Source organism: Heloderma suspectum, chromosome 14, assembly GCF_057233095.1.
Source record: "Heloderma suspectum isolate Gila_16-S chromosome 14, 16-S_ref, whole genome shotgun sequence".
Classification (NCBI taxonomy): Eukaryota; Metazoa; Chordata; class Lepidosauria; order Squamata; family Helodermatidae; genus Heloderma; species Heloderma suspectum.
Window position 1 is genome coordinate 24,646,747 of NC_139471.1, and position 18,676 is coordinate 24,665,422.

An 18,676-nucleotide genomic window follows, 5' to 3' on the forward strand; every position below is an offset into this window, starting at 1 on the left:
CACTGTGACTGCTTGTTCTTATGCCCCCCTGGCAGGTCTTGTATCCTGAGAGGAGGCAGGACAGCGACTGCGGGCAGCAGCCGTCGGGACATCGACGCCAGGCGCGCGGCGAGGCGGGCGACGGCAGGCCGGGGCCCCCGCAGGGGCGGCGCCGCTTCCTCGCCGGGGGCCGCGCCTCGGGGACGACGACGAGGGGCCCGGGCCGAGGCGCCCCCCCGCGCGCCCGGACGCGCCTGCCCGCAGGCCTCCGGCCCGCCCTTCGCCGGCCCCTCCGGCCGCGCGCCCGCCTGGGCCAGCAGGGCGAAGTCCGGCCGCCCCGCCCGGAGCGAGGCTGCGGCCGCCGCCCAGGGGCCGGAGGGCCGCCCGCTCAGTGCAGCAGGAGCCACCGCGGCGGCATGGCGCTCCAGGCGGCCCTCCTCCTCGTCGTCTCCGCGGCCGCCTTGGCCCCGGCCGGCGGCGTCCCGGTGCAGGCGCACTTCGCGGAGCCGCAGGTCGGGCGCGGGCGGGGACGCGGCGGGCGCGCCCAGGGCCCCGCGGCCTCGCGCGGCGGGAGAGCCCGGCTCCCCGCGGTCCCGGCAGCCCCGGGGCCCGGGAAGCCCTGCCGCTCGGAGGGGACCGGCCGCCCGCCGCCGGGCGCCTCCGGGGGGGTTGCGGCTCCCGTCACGGCCCGCCAGCGGGGCCGACGGCCGCGGCGGACGGGAATTGACGGCAGCCCTTCCCCTCCCTCTCTCCGAGAACTGGAGCCCAGCGGGGCCCCGCGAAGCTGGGGGGCGAAGGGGGGGCGAAGGGGGGCTCCCCGCCCCGCCCCGCCAGAGGGAAACCACGGAACTGGCTGCCGCAGGGCGTCGTGGCGGCCGCCGCTTGGGACGGCTCAGAAGGGGGTTGGAGAAATTCCCGGAGGAGGAGGCGATCCGCGGCTGCTGGTCCTGCTGGCTCTGCGCTGCCTCCAGCACCACGCGCAGTGAGCCTATGCGCTCCAGTTGCTGGGGAACATGGGCGGGAGGGGCTGTTGCGCTCATGCCGCTTGCGGGATCGTGGCCGACGGCTGGCTGGCGCCTGTGTGAACAGAATGCTGGACCAGGTGGACCCTCGGCCTGATCCCGCGGGGCTCTCCTGATGTTCATCCGTTCTCACAAGCTGTTGTCCGACACATCTGGAGGGCACCAGGTTCATGACAACTGGTATAAAGCAATCTGTCTCCTCCGGGCCCTTGCTGGGTTAACATCTCCTTGCTCTGCCTTCCGCACTAGGTGTGGGTCATGGACAGCAATTCATTTTCTGATTAAATTTGAACTGTTGGCTTTAAAGCACTAAAATGCCACCTATGATTGTTTAACTCACCCCAAGGGCATTTGCCAATTGGACAGTAATTTTATTGATTTTATTTATTACATTTCCGTACCACCCAACAGCTGATGCTCTCTAATCTAATAAGTCTAGTAAATAAACTAATAAATAAACCAATAGTCCCCCAAATAACCCATAACACAGCCTTTTCCAACCTGGTGCCTGCCAGATGTCTTGGACTACAGCTCCCAGCATGCCTGACCATAGGCTGTGCTGGCTGGGGATGATAGGAACTGAAGTCTGCCCTAACAGGGTGAATGCCTCCAGTGTGGGAGAGCCCACCACCTCCCTAGGTCATCAGTTCCATTGTCGTATTGCTCAAACAGTCAGGATGTTTTTCCTGATGTTCAGCCGGAATCTGGCTTCCTGTCACCTGAGCCCATGATCCCGTGTCCTGCACTCTGGCATGATGGAGAAGAGATCCTGGCCTTCCCCTCTGTGACAACCTTTCAAGGACTTGAAGAGCGCTATCCTATCTCCCCTCAGTCTTCTCCTCTCAAGGCTAAACATGCCCAGTTCCTTCAGTCTCTCCTCATAGGGCTTTGTTTCCAGTCCCCTGATCATCTTTGTTGCCCTCCCCTGAACCCTCGCCTTTGTTTGCTTGTTTGTTTCAAAAGGAGCTCTCTCTCTCTCTCTTCCTCTCTCTCTCTCTTCCCCTGGTCCTTGGTCCTTTGTAGCTCTATGGAAAATGGTACGGCATTGCAATTGGCACGACTTGCCGCTGGATGATGCAATATAAGGACCGCTTCAACATGGGCACGCTGGTGGTGGCCCCTGGGAAAACAAGCGAGGAGATCAGCCTCACCACTACCAGGATCAGGTAGGTTCTGCTCAGGGGCAAAGAATGGAAAATGCAGTGCTCCTCCACGGAAAACAGGAAGACATCCCCGTTGGTTGATGTCACAAAGGAATATGGGAAGAGTCCTGCTGGATCAGACTAAAGGTTCATCCTGTCCAGCATCTGGTTTCCTGCAGTGGACAACCAGATGCCACTGGGAAGCCCAAAAGCCAGCCTTCCCCACTGTTTGCCTCTAAGGAGGTACAGTGCTCCTGGACTTGGAGGTTCTGTTTAGCCATCATGAGCAGCTAGCCACTCTCCTCCATGAAGGATATGCCACCTGTCTGTCCATCTTCTCTTCCTGTGTTTAGTCTCTTGGCCTCCTCCTCCTTCTATTTTAAAAAATATTTGTAAATATAACAAAAAAAAGAAGAAGGGGGGTGGGGGGAGAGAAAGACCATGATATACTAGCATATCCATACATGATAATGTTCACAATACCATTAATAAAAAAAAGGACTCAACACTTCTATTTCAAATATATACATTAATATAAGCAATTCATATATCTAAAGAAGCTTCCATATGAGATTGCTGTAGGACATACATTCAAATGTAGCAAGAGCAGTAGGATCTTCAGACCACTCAATGAGTGTTTATCCTTCCAAGCTTGAAGTGTGAGTCTCTTTGCAACTGTAATAGCTCCCAGAGTCCACTTTTGCTGCCCCTCTGATCACCCCCACATCCCTGGAATATATATTTTAAACTGTATAAAAGCACATGAACATCCACAATTATCACAGGTGTTTTCTTTGCGCAGGCTTCATCCTCGCATGATGAGGGGGCTGCTCTGCGCACAGACTTGCTTTGCCAGTGTTAAATATGTGTGCAGGTGGAGGGATGTTCCCCTGTGGACAGGAACACTCTGCTGCTGGAGGAAAAAGAAGGACGGGGCAGCAATGGAAATCTCCATCCCTGTAGAGGGGGAGGGGATATTGTGGGCCGGCCTGGGTACCTGCTTTTCCTAAGGAACCTTCAAGTGGAAAGTGGCAGTATATAAATTGGGGGTTGGATCCAGGATTTGTCTTCCGTGGGAGGAAGGGGTCTCCCTGCGGAAGGTCTCTCCACCCAATCTAGGGGGATCCCTCTGCCCCCACACCACAGCTCATCCCCTTCAGCAGGGTCTCCGGACTCTCTGGCCTGTTTTGCAGTATGGGTTGTCACTGAATCATGGGTCGTCATTATGCTGGAGCCCTGCACTATGCTTTAGTTCACAACCCAACAACGAACCATGGGTACAGTACTTGTCATGGGTTGTCCATGTAACACATGTACATTTCACATGTACATTCACATGTACTTGTTACTTTCACATGTAACGAACCCACGATTCAATGACAATCCCTACTAAGCCCATATTCTGGGTTGTCGTTACGTGCAAGCCAGGTCTCTGTGCAGCATTTGCAGGGGGCTGGAGGGGCTGCCATGGGGAGGAAGAGGCAGGGAAGTCCACTTCTGCCAGCACAGTTGAGCCAGCATAAATCTGGATCGAACCCTGTGACAAGTCACACAATGCAATAACTATATATCTGGTGGTATTTTCTGGGATGGCACCAACCGTATAAAAATTAACTGGACCAGAGAGATGTGGTCAGAACAGCTGCAAGTCTTTGTCAATTAATCTATCAGGTTTTAATTGGTTAAAAACATTTTGTTCATCTAAAAAAGTGCCCCCATTAATCAAGCAGGAGATTATTCTGTCTTCCCTGCTCTGTGTGTGAGATGAGGGGGAAGCAACTCACAGCCACATTATCTTAAAAAATGGAGTATGCTTTCTTTCCAGCAATTGTGTTTCACACACACACACACACACACACACACGCCTGCCCTCATATGCCAATGTATGTAGATTTAATCAATTTAATGACTACGCTTTCTTTGTTCAGGAGACAGCTCAAGTTCTGAAGTTGCAAAGAGCTGAGAACTGTCCCACTTTCTCTTTCATTGCAGGCAAGGCGTGTGCAGCAAAGTTACTGCAGATTACGAGAAGACCGACATTCCAGGGAAAGTCCAGTATTACAATGCTAGTATGTGTCTAACCAAGAGACATGCATCTACTCATCAGTTGTCCAGTGTGACCTGGGGGATTCTTCTTATGATATTGTTGCACTCCCTTCTTCCTCAACCCATAGGAAGATTCGGTCTTTGAGCAGATCCCTGTCCAGTATTGTGATGCCTCTTGGCATATGCATGGAGCAGATGCCTGCAAGCAGGTGTCCAAAAGCTATGGCAGGCCCTTATGGCTCCCCCCCCCCCCAACATGCCTTTTTTGCCAGCCAAAGGGATGGGGGAATGGAGTCTCCTTGCCAGCCCCAGCCCCAGACTGCAACGCCTTGCCGGGTAGGCAGGCTGGGCCAGCCAGCCACACGTCAGTGCCAATGAGCAGAGGCCATGTCGGCACAGCCACCCAAAGTCACGTCACGTGTTGTGGTGGGACCTTGAGAAGGTCCACATGTATGCAGAATGTGGGTTGCGATTCTCAGACTGCCTGGTGCATAAAAGCAAAGGAATCAATCCATTGAAAAAGTGCCCAGCTGTAGACAAGGTTGCCACCCATGTGGGTCGCTCCGGGCACACCCTATTCCAGCCTCCCCCAACCTGGGACCCTCCAGAGGTGTCGGACTACACCTCCCATAATCCCCCAGCAAGCATAGCTGTAGTCCGATACCTCTGAGGGCCCCAGGTTGGGAGAGCCTTATTCCGAACAGGAGGGAAATCCAGAACACTGCAGGAGTGCTGGGGACGTCATTCTCTCTCTGAAATGCCCCAGAGGTTGCAGAGCAAAGTGCGTGTCTCCAGGATTAATTGGGAGTGGGGAAGAAGAGGGCGGCTTCCTCCCTGAACAGACTTCCCTCTGTCACAGACTTGCAAGCGGTGATCAGAGAAGGACTGGTGTTGCTACTGAGACTATCATGTCGTCTTTGATGGTTTCAATTGCCGTGAACTGCCCAGAGAGCTTTGGCTGTTGGGTAGTATAGAAATGTAATAAATAAATAAAAATAATTAAAAATGGAATGGGGAAGTCATGAAACCGTTACAGTGGATGAGATCTGTGTTTCATACTGGGGGGTGGGGGAACAATAAACATTTCAGAGAGAACCCTGGGGAATCTACATTCAAGGAAGGTTCTCAGAGAGTGTGTGTGTGTGTGCGTGAATTGTAAATGTCTCTTAAAATGGAAAATACTGCAAGGCGGTGTTTTGCTAATCAGGGCATAATTTATGTGGTTTCTGCTAGTCCTGGGGCTCCACCCACACTACTCGTGGCCCTGCCAGGCTCCATGGCCCTCCTGATTTTTATTTTATTTCTTAAGGGTTTTTGTCATGATTTTTTGGTCATTATAAAAAACTGGGAGGCGGGCATGCCACAAAGTATGGTGCTGCCCTCCAGCACCCTCTTTATTTGGGTTCCAAAGATTGGTTTTGTGTTTCAGAGCTCAGCCCCCACCTCTGCCTTGTACGTTGGTTCGTGGGCAAGTTACTTTTCTTTTAGTCTCACCTGTCCCCTTCTGGGAAATGAGTGTTTCGTGTCTGCTGCCGACCACCATGGCAGTCATTTTGTGAGAGTGACCACAACATGCTCTCAACATTCCAAATGTGTTCACTGACCCAAAAGGGTTGGGGACCCCCTAAATTCTCTCCCTCCCTCCACTCTAACCCCAGGACTTCTAGAAATCCTGCTTAGTTCTTTTGCTTCCCAGATCAAATGTCTTCTCATAAGTTCTAGGAACCTGAGTGAGTTTGTTTATTTACACAGACAACCATGAAACCTAGATTCTCAAGAAGATGAATTCTGTGTCCGATATTTAGTTATTTTTATTTTTTTAAGCTTTTCTCCCATCCACCCCTTTTTTAATTCACCAGTCCAGATCTTCAGGCTGGAATAGCAATATTCATAAAACCATAAGCAATCAAACACACATTAAATGACAACAACATGGGCAAATAAAAAACTGCAGCAGTAAACTGGATGACAAAAACAGGGAGCCATTTTCTAATTAGATTATATTAAAACATTAAAAGAGTAACGCTACCAGCTGTCATGGCCAGGCCAAAGAATATCATATATGCAGCTCTCCCAGCAAATTCCCTTTTCCATCTGTTGCTCTAGGGTGGAAGGCAAACATCGAGATGTACGTGGCCCGCACCAACTACGACGAATATGCCATCTTCGTGATGCGGAAGAACAGCACCCAAGGACTCAGCATCACGGCAAAACTTTATGGTACGCAGCCCAAAGTGAGCATGACCCTAAGGCAGCCTTTGCCAAACCCACAACCTTGCAACATGTTGGACTCCACATCCCATCATCCCCAGCTGCCCCGGCTGGGGGTGATAGGGGTTGAAGTCCAGCACCTTGGGATGGTTGAAGCAAGGCACTGAGGAACGGGGGAAGATTCACTAGGCCGCAATTCCGACCTGACCACTGAGTCGGTCACACCACTGCGGGGCCCTAAAATGTGAAATTTCTGCCGCCAGAACAGCCTTGTGATCGCAATAACAAAAGTGGGAGTGCCTCTGAACATGGGCAGCCTTTACCTCACCTCCTTATAACCACAACCAAGCTCCTGTTGTCCAGGATAGGGAGAAAAGTTTCTGCATCGACGCCTGATACTTTAGGGGCGCTGCGCATTTCAGGCATGGACTCAAGGCAGCGTTTCCCTGGGGCCCAGTAGACCAACGTTCCCTGAGCTCCAGAGATGCAGAGCTCCAGGCAACCGGGTCAGACATGTGCCGTAGGAACAGGGGGAGCCGGCTTCTACTGTGCCAAACCCTGCTTGGCCCATCTGGCTCAGCACAGTCGACGCTGACTGGCAGCAGCGGCTCTCTAGGGCCGCAGGCAGGATCCCTCCCAGCCCTCCCCAGGGTGGTGCAGTCACGGACCGAGCCGCGTTCTACCCCACAGGGCTGCCATGACTACTAGCACTGCTGGACGCATTGAGAGCACGTCAACACTACAGACCAGACTGATTTTGTTTCCTCACATGGAAGCGACATTTGCTCTTGGGCTGGAGGAGGGTTGATGGTGAATTTTCGCTGCCTGATCGGAAATGACCACTCCCAGAATTCCTTTGGGAAGCTACAAGGGTTAAAGCCACTTTATAGTGCAGAGACCTTGTCCTGCTGGATTCCCCCAAGCACGCTGTTTCCAACAGTGTTCAGCCAGATCCCTTTGAAAGCTCAGAATTGGGGCAGGAACGGGGGTGGCCCATCCAGCGCCTGGAATTCGGAGGACAGCTCCCTCTAAATGCGAAGGTTCAACTTCGCTCTTGGGGCCAAGGGCCCTCAAAGAAAAAAGGTTGCCTGCAGGGCTCTATGCATCCCCAAAGCATTACGGTGCGGACTGGGTACACAACTGCCATGCCTCTTCTTTCCTTTTCAGGGAGGAGCCCAGAGCTGAGGGAGGATCTCTTGGCCGAGTTCAGACAGTTCTCCCTGGGACTGGGGATTCCGGAGGATGCCATTTTCAGCCTGATTAATAAAGGCAAACGAGGACCTAAAGGGGGGCGGGTAGTTCCAGGGTGGGAGCAGAAGGGGGGGCACTTCAGTTTTCAGAGAGATTAAGGAGGGGGAATGCTTCTCAGCAAGCTCCTGGTTCTTGCTTGTGCATAATTCAAGGTTAAACTCCAGAAGGAGAAACATATCTCAGGATCAGCTGTTGTGATTGCAGTTCTGTCTGTACTTCACAATCGTTGCAGGAAAAGTTCCCAAACTATATGCCAGACCACCCTATGGTGCCATGAGAGAATTGCTGGCACACTGCAAGAAGTAAAAAATAAAATTAATTAAACGGTTAAAGGTTCCTGGGAGCCACTACAGATCTCAGACTCGAGCAGAACACAGCAGTGAGGTGTGGGTGCGTGACGCTCCTGGGGGGGCAAGCCCCTGGGCACAGCTATGGGAAACCACCTTATGCTGGGGGACGTCGTCTTGGAAGCTCACTCATGGTCAAGATGTCCCCCCTCGTTAACCATAAGGACCAGGAAATTGTTGTGGTTTTAAATAATGTTTTTAAAAATTGAAGTTCAGGATTCCAGGACAACGTGCTCAGTCACAATAAAAGCCCCATTTGCCATTGAACAAAAGGTCATGCAGCCCTGCTTGGCTGCTTGTTCTGGCCATTTTGAGCAGGGCACTGGAGAATCACCAGCAAGGCCACCAACTCCAGTTCTCCTGCTGCCAAGCCTGGGGGCTACAAATGCTCCCTTTTACACCCAGATAACGGCCTCATCGGGGTCCAGGCCAGGCTCTGGGGGCTCTGGCTCCTGCAGTCGATTGCCTTTCCCTACCTAATGCCACTCCATCCTGTCTCTCTTCCCAGGGGAGTGTGTTCCCTCCGAGCCCCCCAATGAACCACAGGTAGGTGACGGAGTTAAAAAGAGCCTTTTGGGGGGATCACACGAGCACCCAGGGGATTTGGGGTGGATGAGATGGGTGGGGACGACAGCCGCGCTTCGATGCAGGGCCGGTGCGAGGGCCAGCCTGGCCAGGCACCTGCCGAGGGCCCACCCCCAGCAGGGGCCCCTGACCAGAGCCCCCTGGGGTTGCTCCTCCTCCACCTCTTCCCCGTGGCAGCCTGATGGTTCCCCCACCTCTCGCTGTGGCCCAGGCAACGGCGGGGGTGAGCGGGAGGAGCAGTGGGCGCCACGGCCTGCTCGCTCCCTGGCCCTCCGCCTGCCCAGCAAGCCAGTGGGGGCAACGAGGAGGAAGAGGAGGGGGAGCAGCAGCAGCTGACAAGGTGGACTCCTGGAAGAGGGGCCCTCCAAGCTGTCTTGCCCAGGGCCCTCCAAAACTTGGAGCTGCCGCTGCTTCAACACACCCCCAAGGGACCCCGGAAGGCAGAGCCTCGGCACCACATCCGATCTGCCTAACGCATGCCTGGGTTGTGTGTGGAAGAGAAACGGACCGAAGCCGCTTGTGCTGTTGTGGCTGCAAATCATCACCGGCTCACGGCCTTTCTTGCCTTGGCAGAGGGTTCGGAGGACCGCCTCACTCGATGACGAAGGCTCTGCCGACGGCCCCTGGCAAAACGCCCCTGGCAACACGGAAGGTCAGTTCCCCACCCGTAGCCTTCCTGCCACAGGATTGGGAGAAATGGTGGCCTCCTCTAGGCCAGGGGTGGGCAACTTGTATCCCTCCAGAGGTTGTGGGACTGCAGCTCCCATCAGCCCTAGCCAGCATTGGCAGTGGCGAGGGTTGATAGGAGTTGCAGTCCAACAACCTCTGTTGTAGGCATAAGCTGAGATGAGGGCCACAGTCACTAGACCTCGAAGGTGCCTCTCCAGCTCTGAGTTCCTGAGGAGGGAAGCTGGAGAGACTAGGCAAAGTCAGAAGGCCAAGCTCCTGGTAGATATACTAAGCCTAGCCAGTCTGGAGGCATCATGCTGCTAGCCAGTCTGAAGGGCTGATGTTGCATACCCACGGGTCCATTTGGCCACAAATGATCTCTCAGGCAGCTGGTACATGCCCAGTCCACAGAAGCTAAGTCGGCTCCAAACACAGATCCTACGGGGCTTCCTGAACCCTTGGACACTAGGGTGGCCAGGGGGCTTATTTTACAGAGGTCAGGCCTCTGTTCTGGAGACATGTCAGAAGACAGTCATTGTTTGGAGGGGCTGTCCAGTCCAAGTCAGGTTTAATGTCAAGGAACCATCAGGACGGAGAGCAGAGCAGGGACCATCCTTGGCACCTGAGCAGGGACTCAAGAAGAACCCCCCGTCGCTTCGGCCCAAGGTGTTGGCCCCGCCACTGCAGACGCCCCCTTTGTCGCCCGCAGATGACTGCCGCCAGCCGGTGAGCGCGGGACCTTGCCTTGGGATGAACGTTCGGTACTTCTACAATGCCACCTCCCAGATGTGCGAGGCGTTCTTCTACGGGGGCTGCGTCGGGAACGGCAACAACTTCCCTTCCGAGAGGGCCTGCCTGCAGGCGTGCAGGACGGAGGGTGAGCGGCAGAGCGGCGCGGCGCTCGTGGCCGCCCCCGGCCGCCCCCGAGGGGCCCAAATAGGGGTGTACGAAACCCTGCTTACCTGGCTCCGCCGGGTTCCGCTGGGGGGGGGAGGCGCTCCGTCCCTCCCCGTGGAATCCTGGCCAGCCGGCTCCGCTCCGCTCCGCAGGGATTCCACGGAGCTGCCGGCCAGCTCCGCCAGCAGCCAGACATCCGGCCGCTGGCTAGCAGGGACGCAAATGGCGGCGGCAGTAGCCACTGCCGTTTGCGTCCCTGAATTCAGCCGTGATAGGCTATGTAAAGACTTACGCAGCCTAACACGTCTGGGTTAAAAAAAAAAAACCAAAAAACGTGTACGCAAATGGCGGCAGCTACGCCATTTGCGTTCCTTATTTTTGGCTGTCTTAGTCTACGTAAATATTTACGTAGACTAAGACGGCGAAAATAAGGGGGAACGCAAATAGCGTCCACTACGCTATTTGCGTTCCCCCTTATTTTCGCCGTCTTAGTCTACGTAAATATTTACGTAGACTAAGACAGCCAAAAATAAGGAACGCAAATGGCGTAGCTGCCGCCATTTGCGTACACGTTTTTTTTTTTTAACCCAGACGTGATAGGCTACGTAAGTCTTTACGTAGCCTATCACGAATGGGGGGGGGGGAACAGACTGCAAATGGCGGCGGCGGCCAGTCAGAAGACCAGCCGCCGAAGCCGCCACTGGAGCCGCCACCGTCCGGAACATCCGCACCAGGTAAGTCTTGTCTCGGGGGGGATCCGCGGGGGGGCAGGGGGGTGGCAGGCCGTTCCACCATGGAGTTCGGGGGGCCGAATGCACTGGCATTCGGCCTCACCGAGAACCATGGCGGAATTCTCTGACATCCCTAGGCCCAAAGCGCCCGGCGGCGGGGCCGATCCCTCTCGGCCAGCCCACCCTAGCAGTCTCCGTCCCCCCAGGAGCGGGGCCTCTGCCGAGCGAATGGCCCCGAATCGCCCTCCCCGGCCCTGGCCGCCCTCGAGTCCCTCGCGCCGCAGCAGGGAATGATATCTTGCTGCTGGGAAAATCCCCCCCAGCTACTGTGGGGATCGCAGCTCAGCTCGGAGGGCACAGGGACGTCTGGGGGCGGCGGGGCCCCACTCATCAGGCAGCCGCGAGCCCTGCCCCGCTGCGCCAAGCGGGGAGCGGAGGAGCCCTGCCCGGCTTGGCGGTCCATGGGCCGGTTCAGCCCTACGCTCACCCCAACGGGCCCAGGAGCCCAAGGGGGTGTTCTCACATTTTCTCCCCCCCCCAGCGGCCTGCCGGCTCCCCATCATCCCCGGAGGTGCTTGCAACACCGTGTTTTGGGCCTTCAACGCAACCCAGGGCAAGTGCGTCACTTTCCAGGGCTGTGGAGGCAACGCAAACAAGTTTTACCTGGAGAAGGAGTGCAAGGAGTATTGCGGAGTCCTCCCCGATGGTACGGCCCCCCCTGCCCTCTCAGGCAGCCCTTAGGAGAGCCCCTGACTGCGCAGGGCTGCTGTGTGCACAGAAATAACTCTTCCCCAGCCTGGCGCCCTCCAGCTCTAGGAGAAGGGCGAATGCTTCTTCCAAGGTGGCATTTGCCAGCTTTCATTTTTATAAGTATTTCTCTTCTTAAAAGAACATTAACATTTCAGTCTACTACCCCCATTAATCAGCATGAGTGCGCCTTTTGATGCGAGTAATTTTTAAATGAGGGAATCTGATTAATGGATTAAACATTGTCCCCCTAATATTTATATAAATTTTGCACCAGGAAAAACTGGCTTGTACAACTTGTACATATTGTGCAAACTCAGGAACATTTGCATCCCTTTCCTTAAGATTGCAGCAGTGATTCTGCTTGGACTATTTCTGGGGAGAGGCAAAGAGCTGTGGGAAACAGAGAAGTCCCTCCCCCCAAGAAAAACCCTGATTCAATCCCTCTGCCCAGCTTCTGTGATTTCAGTAGGTCTTGTCCAGGCACCATCTTGCCCATAAGGACTAGAAGCATGCTTTAAAAAACCAAACCAAACAAAATGCGCAGGGTGCTAAATTCCTGAGCATGTGCAGAATTGCAGCGTGCATGCACAGTGCTGGCCCTGAGGTGTCAGGAAGCTTGCTAGGTGGAGCAAAGAACAAACACAACAACTCGAGAACAGCCCTTCTAGGTCCACCTAGTCTAGGCCTCTGTTTCCAGCACTAGCCAGCCAGGCTCTTCCAGGAGGCTCACAGGGCAGGAAAGCCACCATGCTCCCTGGTACTCTATCCCCAATACCTGGCATTCAGAGGTAGACTGCCTTGGAACAGGAAGGTTCCATTTTTGTATTATGGCTCATAGCATGTACTAACTGGTGCAAGGAAAAGCTGGGTTCTGCAACCTGTTTAAACAAAGCTTGTGCAAAGGTGCCTGAATCTTTCTAGTTCACCTCATTTACTCTGCATCATTTCGTCAGGGCTGCTGAGGGCCAGGAACTGGGCAGGGCACTGGGCAGACGTGCCCACCTATCCTGGGCACTGTAAGTATTTTCCAGCTGCCCTTTTGGCTCCTGAGATTTTAGGAAAGTGTTGCCCGTGCGTTTTCAAGAAGATCTTCTCATAAGGACTAGAAAATTTGCCAGAACAAAAGCCAAGGTGCTTAGGGAGATGAATCCTGAACCCAACCGTACGGTTTCTTGCCCCTTAAAACAGAGTGGTGAAAAGGAGAACTGAGCCAGAATTAGCCCCTCCGGATCAGCCAGGCAAGCTGTCCGTTATCTCACAGCCTTAGAGGAATCCTCTGGATCAGCTTCCCCAACTGCCCGCCCTAGCTGTGTTGGTCTACAGCTCCCAGCATCCCCCAGCCAACTGTGCTGTGGGCCCTCCAGGTTGGGGAGGCTGGTCTGGGAGACCACAGGGCCCTCAGGCGTTCAAGTCCAACCCTGGCCACCATTCTCCTCTCCTCTTTCCTTCCTCCCAGGAGATGAAGAATTCCTCCGCCCGTCCCCGCAGTGAGGTGGTGTCCAAGGAACATTTGGGGCTGCTGATGGCAGAGCTGCGTCTCTTTCCAATTGGCCTTCCCGGAGTGTGCCAGCATGAATAAAGGCAATCTTTTAGACTGAACCATGTGGTGCATTCAAGACCGCCCTCTGCAGTCTCCTACGGGGGCTCCCCACCCCTTGTGGCATCCAGCCTAAGCTGCTAGTCCTCAGTGTCAGAGTCCTCCAAGGCCTTGGCTCTCCCTAGCTGTCTGCTCGTATCACACCCACTGACCCACTCATGAGCATCAGTCCCGCTCCCTTAACCTCTTGTTTTCCTGTGCTGCCCCCATTTCCTGGAACATGAGCATGACACCCCCTCCCCGCTCCCACTTCAACTCCCTCCCCATTTCTGTGGGGCCTTTGTCTTGACCCTTAGTCCTCATTCTCAGCTTCAACAAAGCACTAGCTTGAGAAAGCACACGTGTGCTCAGATTCATCCCTCCCACACACACTCCTTGTGACCCCCCCTTCTCCTGCCTGTTCTTTCCTCCACAGTTGAAATTTGGATCATGGCCTCCCCCTTTCTTTCTATAAAGCATCATGTGGAATGGTGGCTAATTGGAACCAGTTTATAATGGTTATACCTTAACATTGCATAAATCATCATCATTGCAAATTCAGCATTAAAGCAATTGCACAGAGCAATCGATAATTAAACATTTTAAAACAGCCTGGAGGGGGTCAACCTATAGCAACATTTACCTGCTGTGTTCTTGTGCAAATCCTGTTCATGTCAAATCCTAAGGCACATAAAAAACAAAAGATAGCCATGCTGGTCCATGAGTAAAAATCCAAAACCCACAGTTAAGAACATAAGAGTCGTGCTGGATCGGGCCAGGGTCCATCTAGTCCAGCACTCTGTTCAGACAGTGGCCAACCAGCTGCCGACCAGGAACCCACAAGCAGGGCATGAGCACAACAGCCCCCTCCCACCCATGTTCCCCAGCAACTGGTGCATGTAGGCTCACTGCCTCTGGTACTGGAAGTAGCACATAGCCCACAGGACTAGTAGCCATTGGTAGCCCTCTCCTCTGGGAATTTGTCCAACCCCCGTTTAAAGCCATCCCAAGTGGTGGCCATCCCTACATCTTGGGGTAGCAAATTCCGTAGCTTAACTCTGCGCTGTGCGAAGAAGGACTTCCTTTGATCGGCCCTGAATCTCCCCCCAGTCAGCTTCAGGGGATTACCTCACTGGGTTCTAGTATTATGAGAGAGGGAGAAAAATGCCTCCACACCATGCATCATTTTGTACACCTCTGTCATTTGTATAAGGGCGGTATGATTTTCACCATTTTATTTTTGATTCCTTTCCTAATTATGCCTAACATGACATTTGCTTCTTACACTGCAGCTGCACACTGGGTCGACCCTTTCGCCGAGGGGTCCACTACAATCCCCAGGTCTCTTCCTTGGTCAGCCACCACCAGCTCAGATCACATGAGGCTATACGAGTTGGGATGCTGTGCCCCAAGGTGCATCACTCACACTCACCTTCAGGTCTCCCTTGGGCAGCGGGTTGGCCACTGTGGGAACAGAATGCTGGATTTGATGGACCCTGGCCTGATCCAGCACGACTCTCATGTTCTTAAGTTATGGACCAGCTTGGCTGTCTTGTTTTTTATCAAGACAGTGATAGACTTTATCTCCAGTTTAGGGAGCTCCACTGTTAGGCAATCCATTTCTTAAAAAGGTAAAGGTAAAGGTGTCCCCAACCAGTCGTGTCCGACTCTAGGGTGCGGTGCTCATCCCCGTTTCTAAGCCGGAGAGCCAGCGCTGTCCGAAGACGCTTCCGTGGTCATGTGGCCGGCATGACTGAACACCGAGGTGCACAGAACGCTGTTACTTTTCCTGCCGAGGCGGTACCTATTTATCTACTTGCAATTTCTTGCTTTCAAACTGCTAGGTTGGCAGAAGCTGGGACTGAAGACGGGAGCTCACTCCGTCACGCAGCACTCGGGTCTCGAACTGCTGTCCTGACGACCTTCCAGTCTGCAGTTCAGCATCTTAACCACTAAGCCACCGTGGCCCCATAATCCGTTTCTTAGGACCAACCAAAATGCCAGAAAAGATTAAGCGAGCTTTTGAGTTTCCCAGAACTCTTCATCAGGCTGAGCTTGATGAACACTAAACTGTTGAAGGGTCCTTGGGAACTCGAAAGCTTCCCCAACCTTTTGTGGGATTTTCGTTAGTCGTAATAAAGACATTGCCTAGCTGCGATTTTTGGATTTTAAATCCTAAGAGCGCCTCACTACTTCCTGGTGTCAACAGGTGGCGCAAGAGGCCAATGGATCCCTTCTCCATCATCACATCACTTGAATCGCCCAAAGCCCCAGGTCTTTTGGAAGCACTTTTCCAGTGCTTGCTGGACAAATGTAAATCAGATATGAATGCATTTGCATGAATGTATCAGCTCAAGCATTTGTCCTCTTCAAGGACAAGCAGCAGAAATCACACTTTTCTGCTCCAAGCCCGTTGAGGGAGAACAACCCTTCCTTCGCCATGGCACTATTACTAGTGAGGTGCATCAAAGCAAAGGATACAAGAAAAATGATGTGTTGGGGTGGGAAAGGCTCCCATCTTTTCACTGCCCCCAATGGTGAGGGCTTTAAAAAATATGTATTGTTCTTTATTTTTAAGTATTTTTATACTGCCTTTCTGCAAACAGACCAACCAACCAAGGTGTGGTACAACAGCTCCAAACAATACAAACAGCAACATAAACATGAAAATCGGCAATAAAACCATCATTAAAACATTCAAAAGAAATCACAGTAAAAAGGCTAGAATCCCGTTTAGAAGGCCCAGACCAAATAGTGCACCTTGACAGGTTTTGTAAAAGCAGAGAGAATGGGGATTCCTCGGAGGTCCAAGGGAAGGGCATTTTCATCCAGTGAACTCTCTTCTCTCTGTGATCTTGGGGTTACACAATGGTGCGGGGAGGCAGAGAAGCCGTGGTGTTCCAGTCCTCCAGCAGCAACCATGGCATGTGAGAGCTTCCCCTTATTAACACCCTGGCAGTGCCATCCTGTGCCTGCCTACTCAGGTCGGTCCTAATTAGTTCATGGGGCTTACTCCCAGGTACATGGGTATGCACTTACTTGGAAGTAAGCTCCATTGAACTCAATGAGACATACTGCTGAGTGAACCTGCACAGGATTTTAATGCCCACTGATTGCACCCAGGGAGCCCTTCATGTTTAGCAATCTGTGTCTTTACGTGGGGCGCATGGCTATGTGTGTTTGTGCTCATGGGAATGCCTTCCCCCTTGTAAGCTCCATGGGGCAGAGGACTGTCTTCTCTGTTCATCCTCTAAAGCACCACGGACATCCATGGGGCTGCATAATTGATAGGACTGAACTTGTTTGTGGAAAAATGTTAAATCTCTTTAACATTTTTATTAATGACTTGGAGGAGGAGGTGCAGGGAATGCTGATCAAATGTGCAGATGACACAAAATTGGGCAGGATAGCTAATACTTTTGAAAACAGAAACAAAATTCAAAGTGATCTGGATAGACTGGAGCGCTGGGCAGAAAACAACAGAATGACATTTAATAGGGATGAATGCCAAGTTCTGCACCTAGGAAAAAGAAACCCAATGCACAGTTACAAGATGGGGGTACGTGGCTCAACAACACTACAAGCGAGAAAGATCTTGGAATTGTTGTCGATCACAAGCTGAATATGAGCCAACAATGGGATGTGGCTGCAAAAAAGGCCAATGCTCTTTTGGGCTGCATTAATAGAAGCATAGCTTCCAAATCCCGGGAAGTACTAGTTCCCCTCTACTCAGCACTGGCTAGGCCTCATCTGGAGTACTGTGTCCAGTTCTGGGCACCATACTTTAAGAAGGATGCAGACAAACTGGAGAGGGTTCAGAGGAGGGCAACGAAGATGATCAGGGGACTGGAAACAAAGCCCTATGAAGAGAGACTGAAAGAACTGGGCATGTTTAGCCTTGAGAAGACTGAGGGGAGATATGATAGCACTCTTCAAGTACTTGAAAGGTTGTCCCAGAGAGGAAGGCCAGGATCTCTTCTCGATCATCCCAGAGTGCAGGACACGGAATAATGGGCTCAAGTGACAGGAAGCCAGATTCTGGCTGAACATCAGGAAAAACGTCCTGACTGTTAGAGCAATACGACAATGGAACCCATTACCTAGGGAGGCGGTGGGCTCTCCCACACTGTAGGCATTCAAGACGAGGCTGGACAGCCATCTGTTGGGGATGCTCTGACTTGGATTCCTGCATTGAGCAGGGGGTTGGACTCGATGGCCTTGTAGGCCCCTTCCAGCCCTACTATTCTATGATTCTATGATTCTATTCTATGAAAGCTGACAGGAGCTGGGAAGCATCTGGTCTGGGATGAATTGCCCCTATGGGATGAAGATGAAAATGTTTCCGATTGCCCAAATGGGGACAGGGAAGGGATAGGCCTGGACCATATGGTGAAACATGATAGCCAGGCAAAGAGGCCAAAGTGCCATAGCAGAAGTTGCAGATGCCAGAGGCATCTGGGGCAGGGCAGTATGTACAGGTGTTTCTGTGCAATGCTAGCAGCCTCTGAGCCAAAATGGGAGAGTTGGAGTGCCTGGCTTAAAGGAGAACCTAGATGTGGTGGGCATTCCATGGGTAGAATGGAGGGAACCAGTCGGATACAGTCATCGATACGAAGGTCAGAAAGGACAGGGAAAGGCGCACTGGAGGGGGTGCTGCTCTGTAAGCCAAAGAGGGCATAGCATCAAGCCGACTAGAGAACCAAAACCTAAAAGAAAGGCTGTGGGTGATGATTCCAGGCCCCAAAAGTATTTTAGTGCTGGGGACATGATATCATCCCCCCAGTTCAGAACACTCAGGGTGATCTTGAGATGGGAAATGAAATCAGGGAGGCCTCCAACAGAGGAAGTGTTGCAATGACGAGCAACTTCAATTGCCTTACATTGACTGGACAAAGGCAAGTTCCAGTCACGACAAAGAGGTTACATTTCTCAATGCCCTAAATTACTGAGCCTAGAACAGTTGGTCATGGAGCCGACCAGGAGGCGACTCTGGATTTAATCCTAAGTGGTGCCACCCAGGACTAGCATGAGATGTGAGTGCTGTCGAACCGACTGGAACTATGAGTAGCACTCATAGTCAACAAAAGGGTGGGAAAAGCAGTACTGGGGTACAATCTCAAAAACAATAGAATGATCTCAGTACGAATCCAAGGCAAACCATTCAACATCACAGTAATTCAAGTCTATGCCCCAACCACTGAGGCCGAAGAAGCTGAGGTTGATCTGTTCTATGAAGACCTGCAACACCTTCTAGAATGAACAACAAAAAAAGATGTCCTCTCCATCATAGGGGATTGGAATGCTAAAGTAGGAAGTCAAGAAATCACCGGGATAACAGGCAGGCATGGCCTTGGTGTACAAAATGAAGCAGGACAAAGGCTAATAGAGTTTTGCCAAGAGAACACGCTGATCATAGCAAACACTCTTTTCCAACAGCACAAGAGGCGACTCTACACATGGACATCACCAG

General features: G+C 52.7%; 1 protein-coding gene across 1 annotated transcript; it reads left to right on the top strand.

The window, feature by feature from the left end:
* The first annotated feature begins 369 nt into the window (after window positions 1-369).
* AMBP (alpha-1-microglobulin/bikunin precursor) lies at window positions 370-15,899 on the top strand. Its single transcript, XM_084821462.1, has 10 exons — window positions 370-491; window positions 2,025-2,167; window positions 4,136-4,212; window positions 6,296-6,409; window positions 7,568-7,669; window positions 8,507-8,544; window positions 9,157-9,235; window positions 9,962-10,129; window positions 11,422-11,586; window positions 13,087-15,899. The coding sequence occupies exons 1-10, from the start codon at window positions 396-398 to the stop codon at window positions 13,119-13,121; spliced, it is 1,017 nt and encodes a 338-aa protein (XP_084677588.1). The 5' UTR covers window positions 370-395; the 3' UTR covers window positions 13,122-15,899.
* The last annotated feature ends 2,777 nt before the right edge of the window (window positions 15,900-18,676 follow it).

What these genes read in the sequence shown, in the direction of transcription:
- AMBP (XM_084821462.1), top strand. Translation starts at nt 396, where the DNA reads ATGGCGCTCCAGGCGGCCCTCCTCCTCGTCGTCTCCGCGGCCGCCTTG. An exon ending in CGCACTTCGCGGAGCCGCAG is followed by an intron (nt 492 to 2,024) that starts GTCGGGCGCGGG and finishes GGTCCTTTGTAG; the next exon opens with CTCTATGGAAAATGGTACGG. An exon ending in CGCCCCTGGCAACACGGAAG is followed by an intron (nt 9,236 to 9,961) that starts GTCAGTTCCCCA and finishes TGTCGCCCGCAG; the next exon opens with ATGACTGCCGCCAGCCGGTG.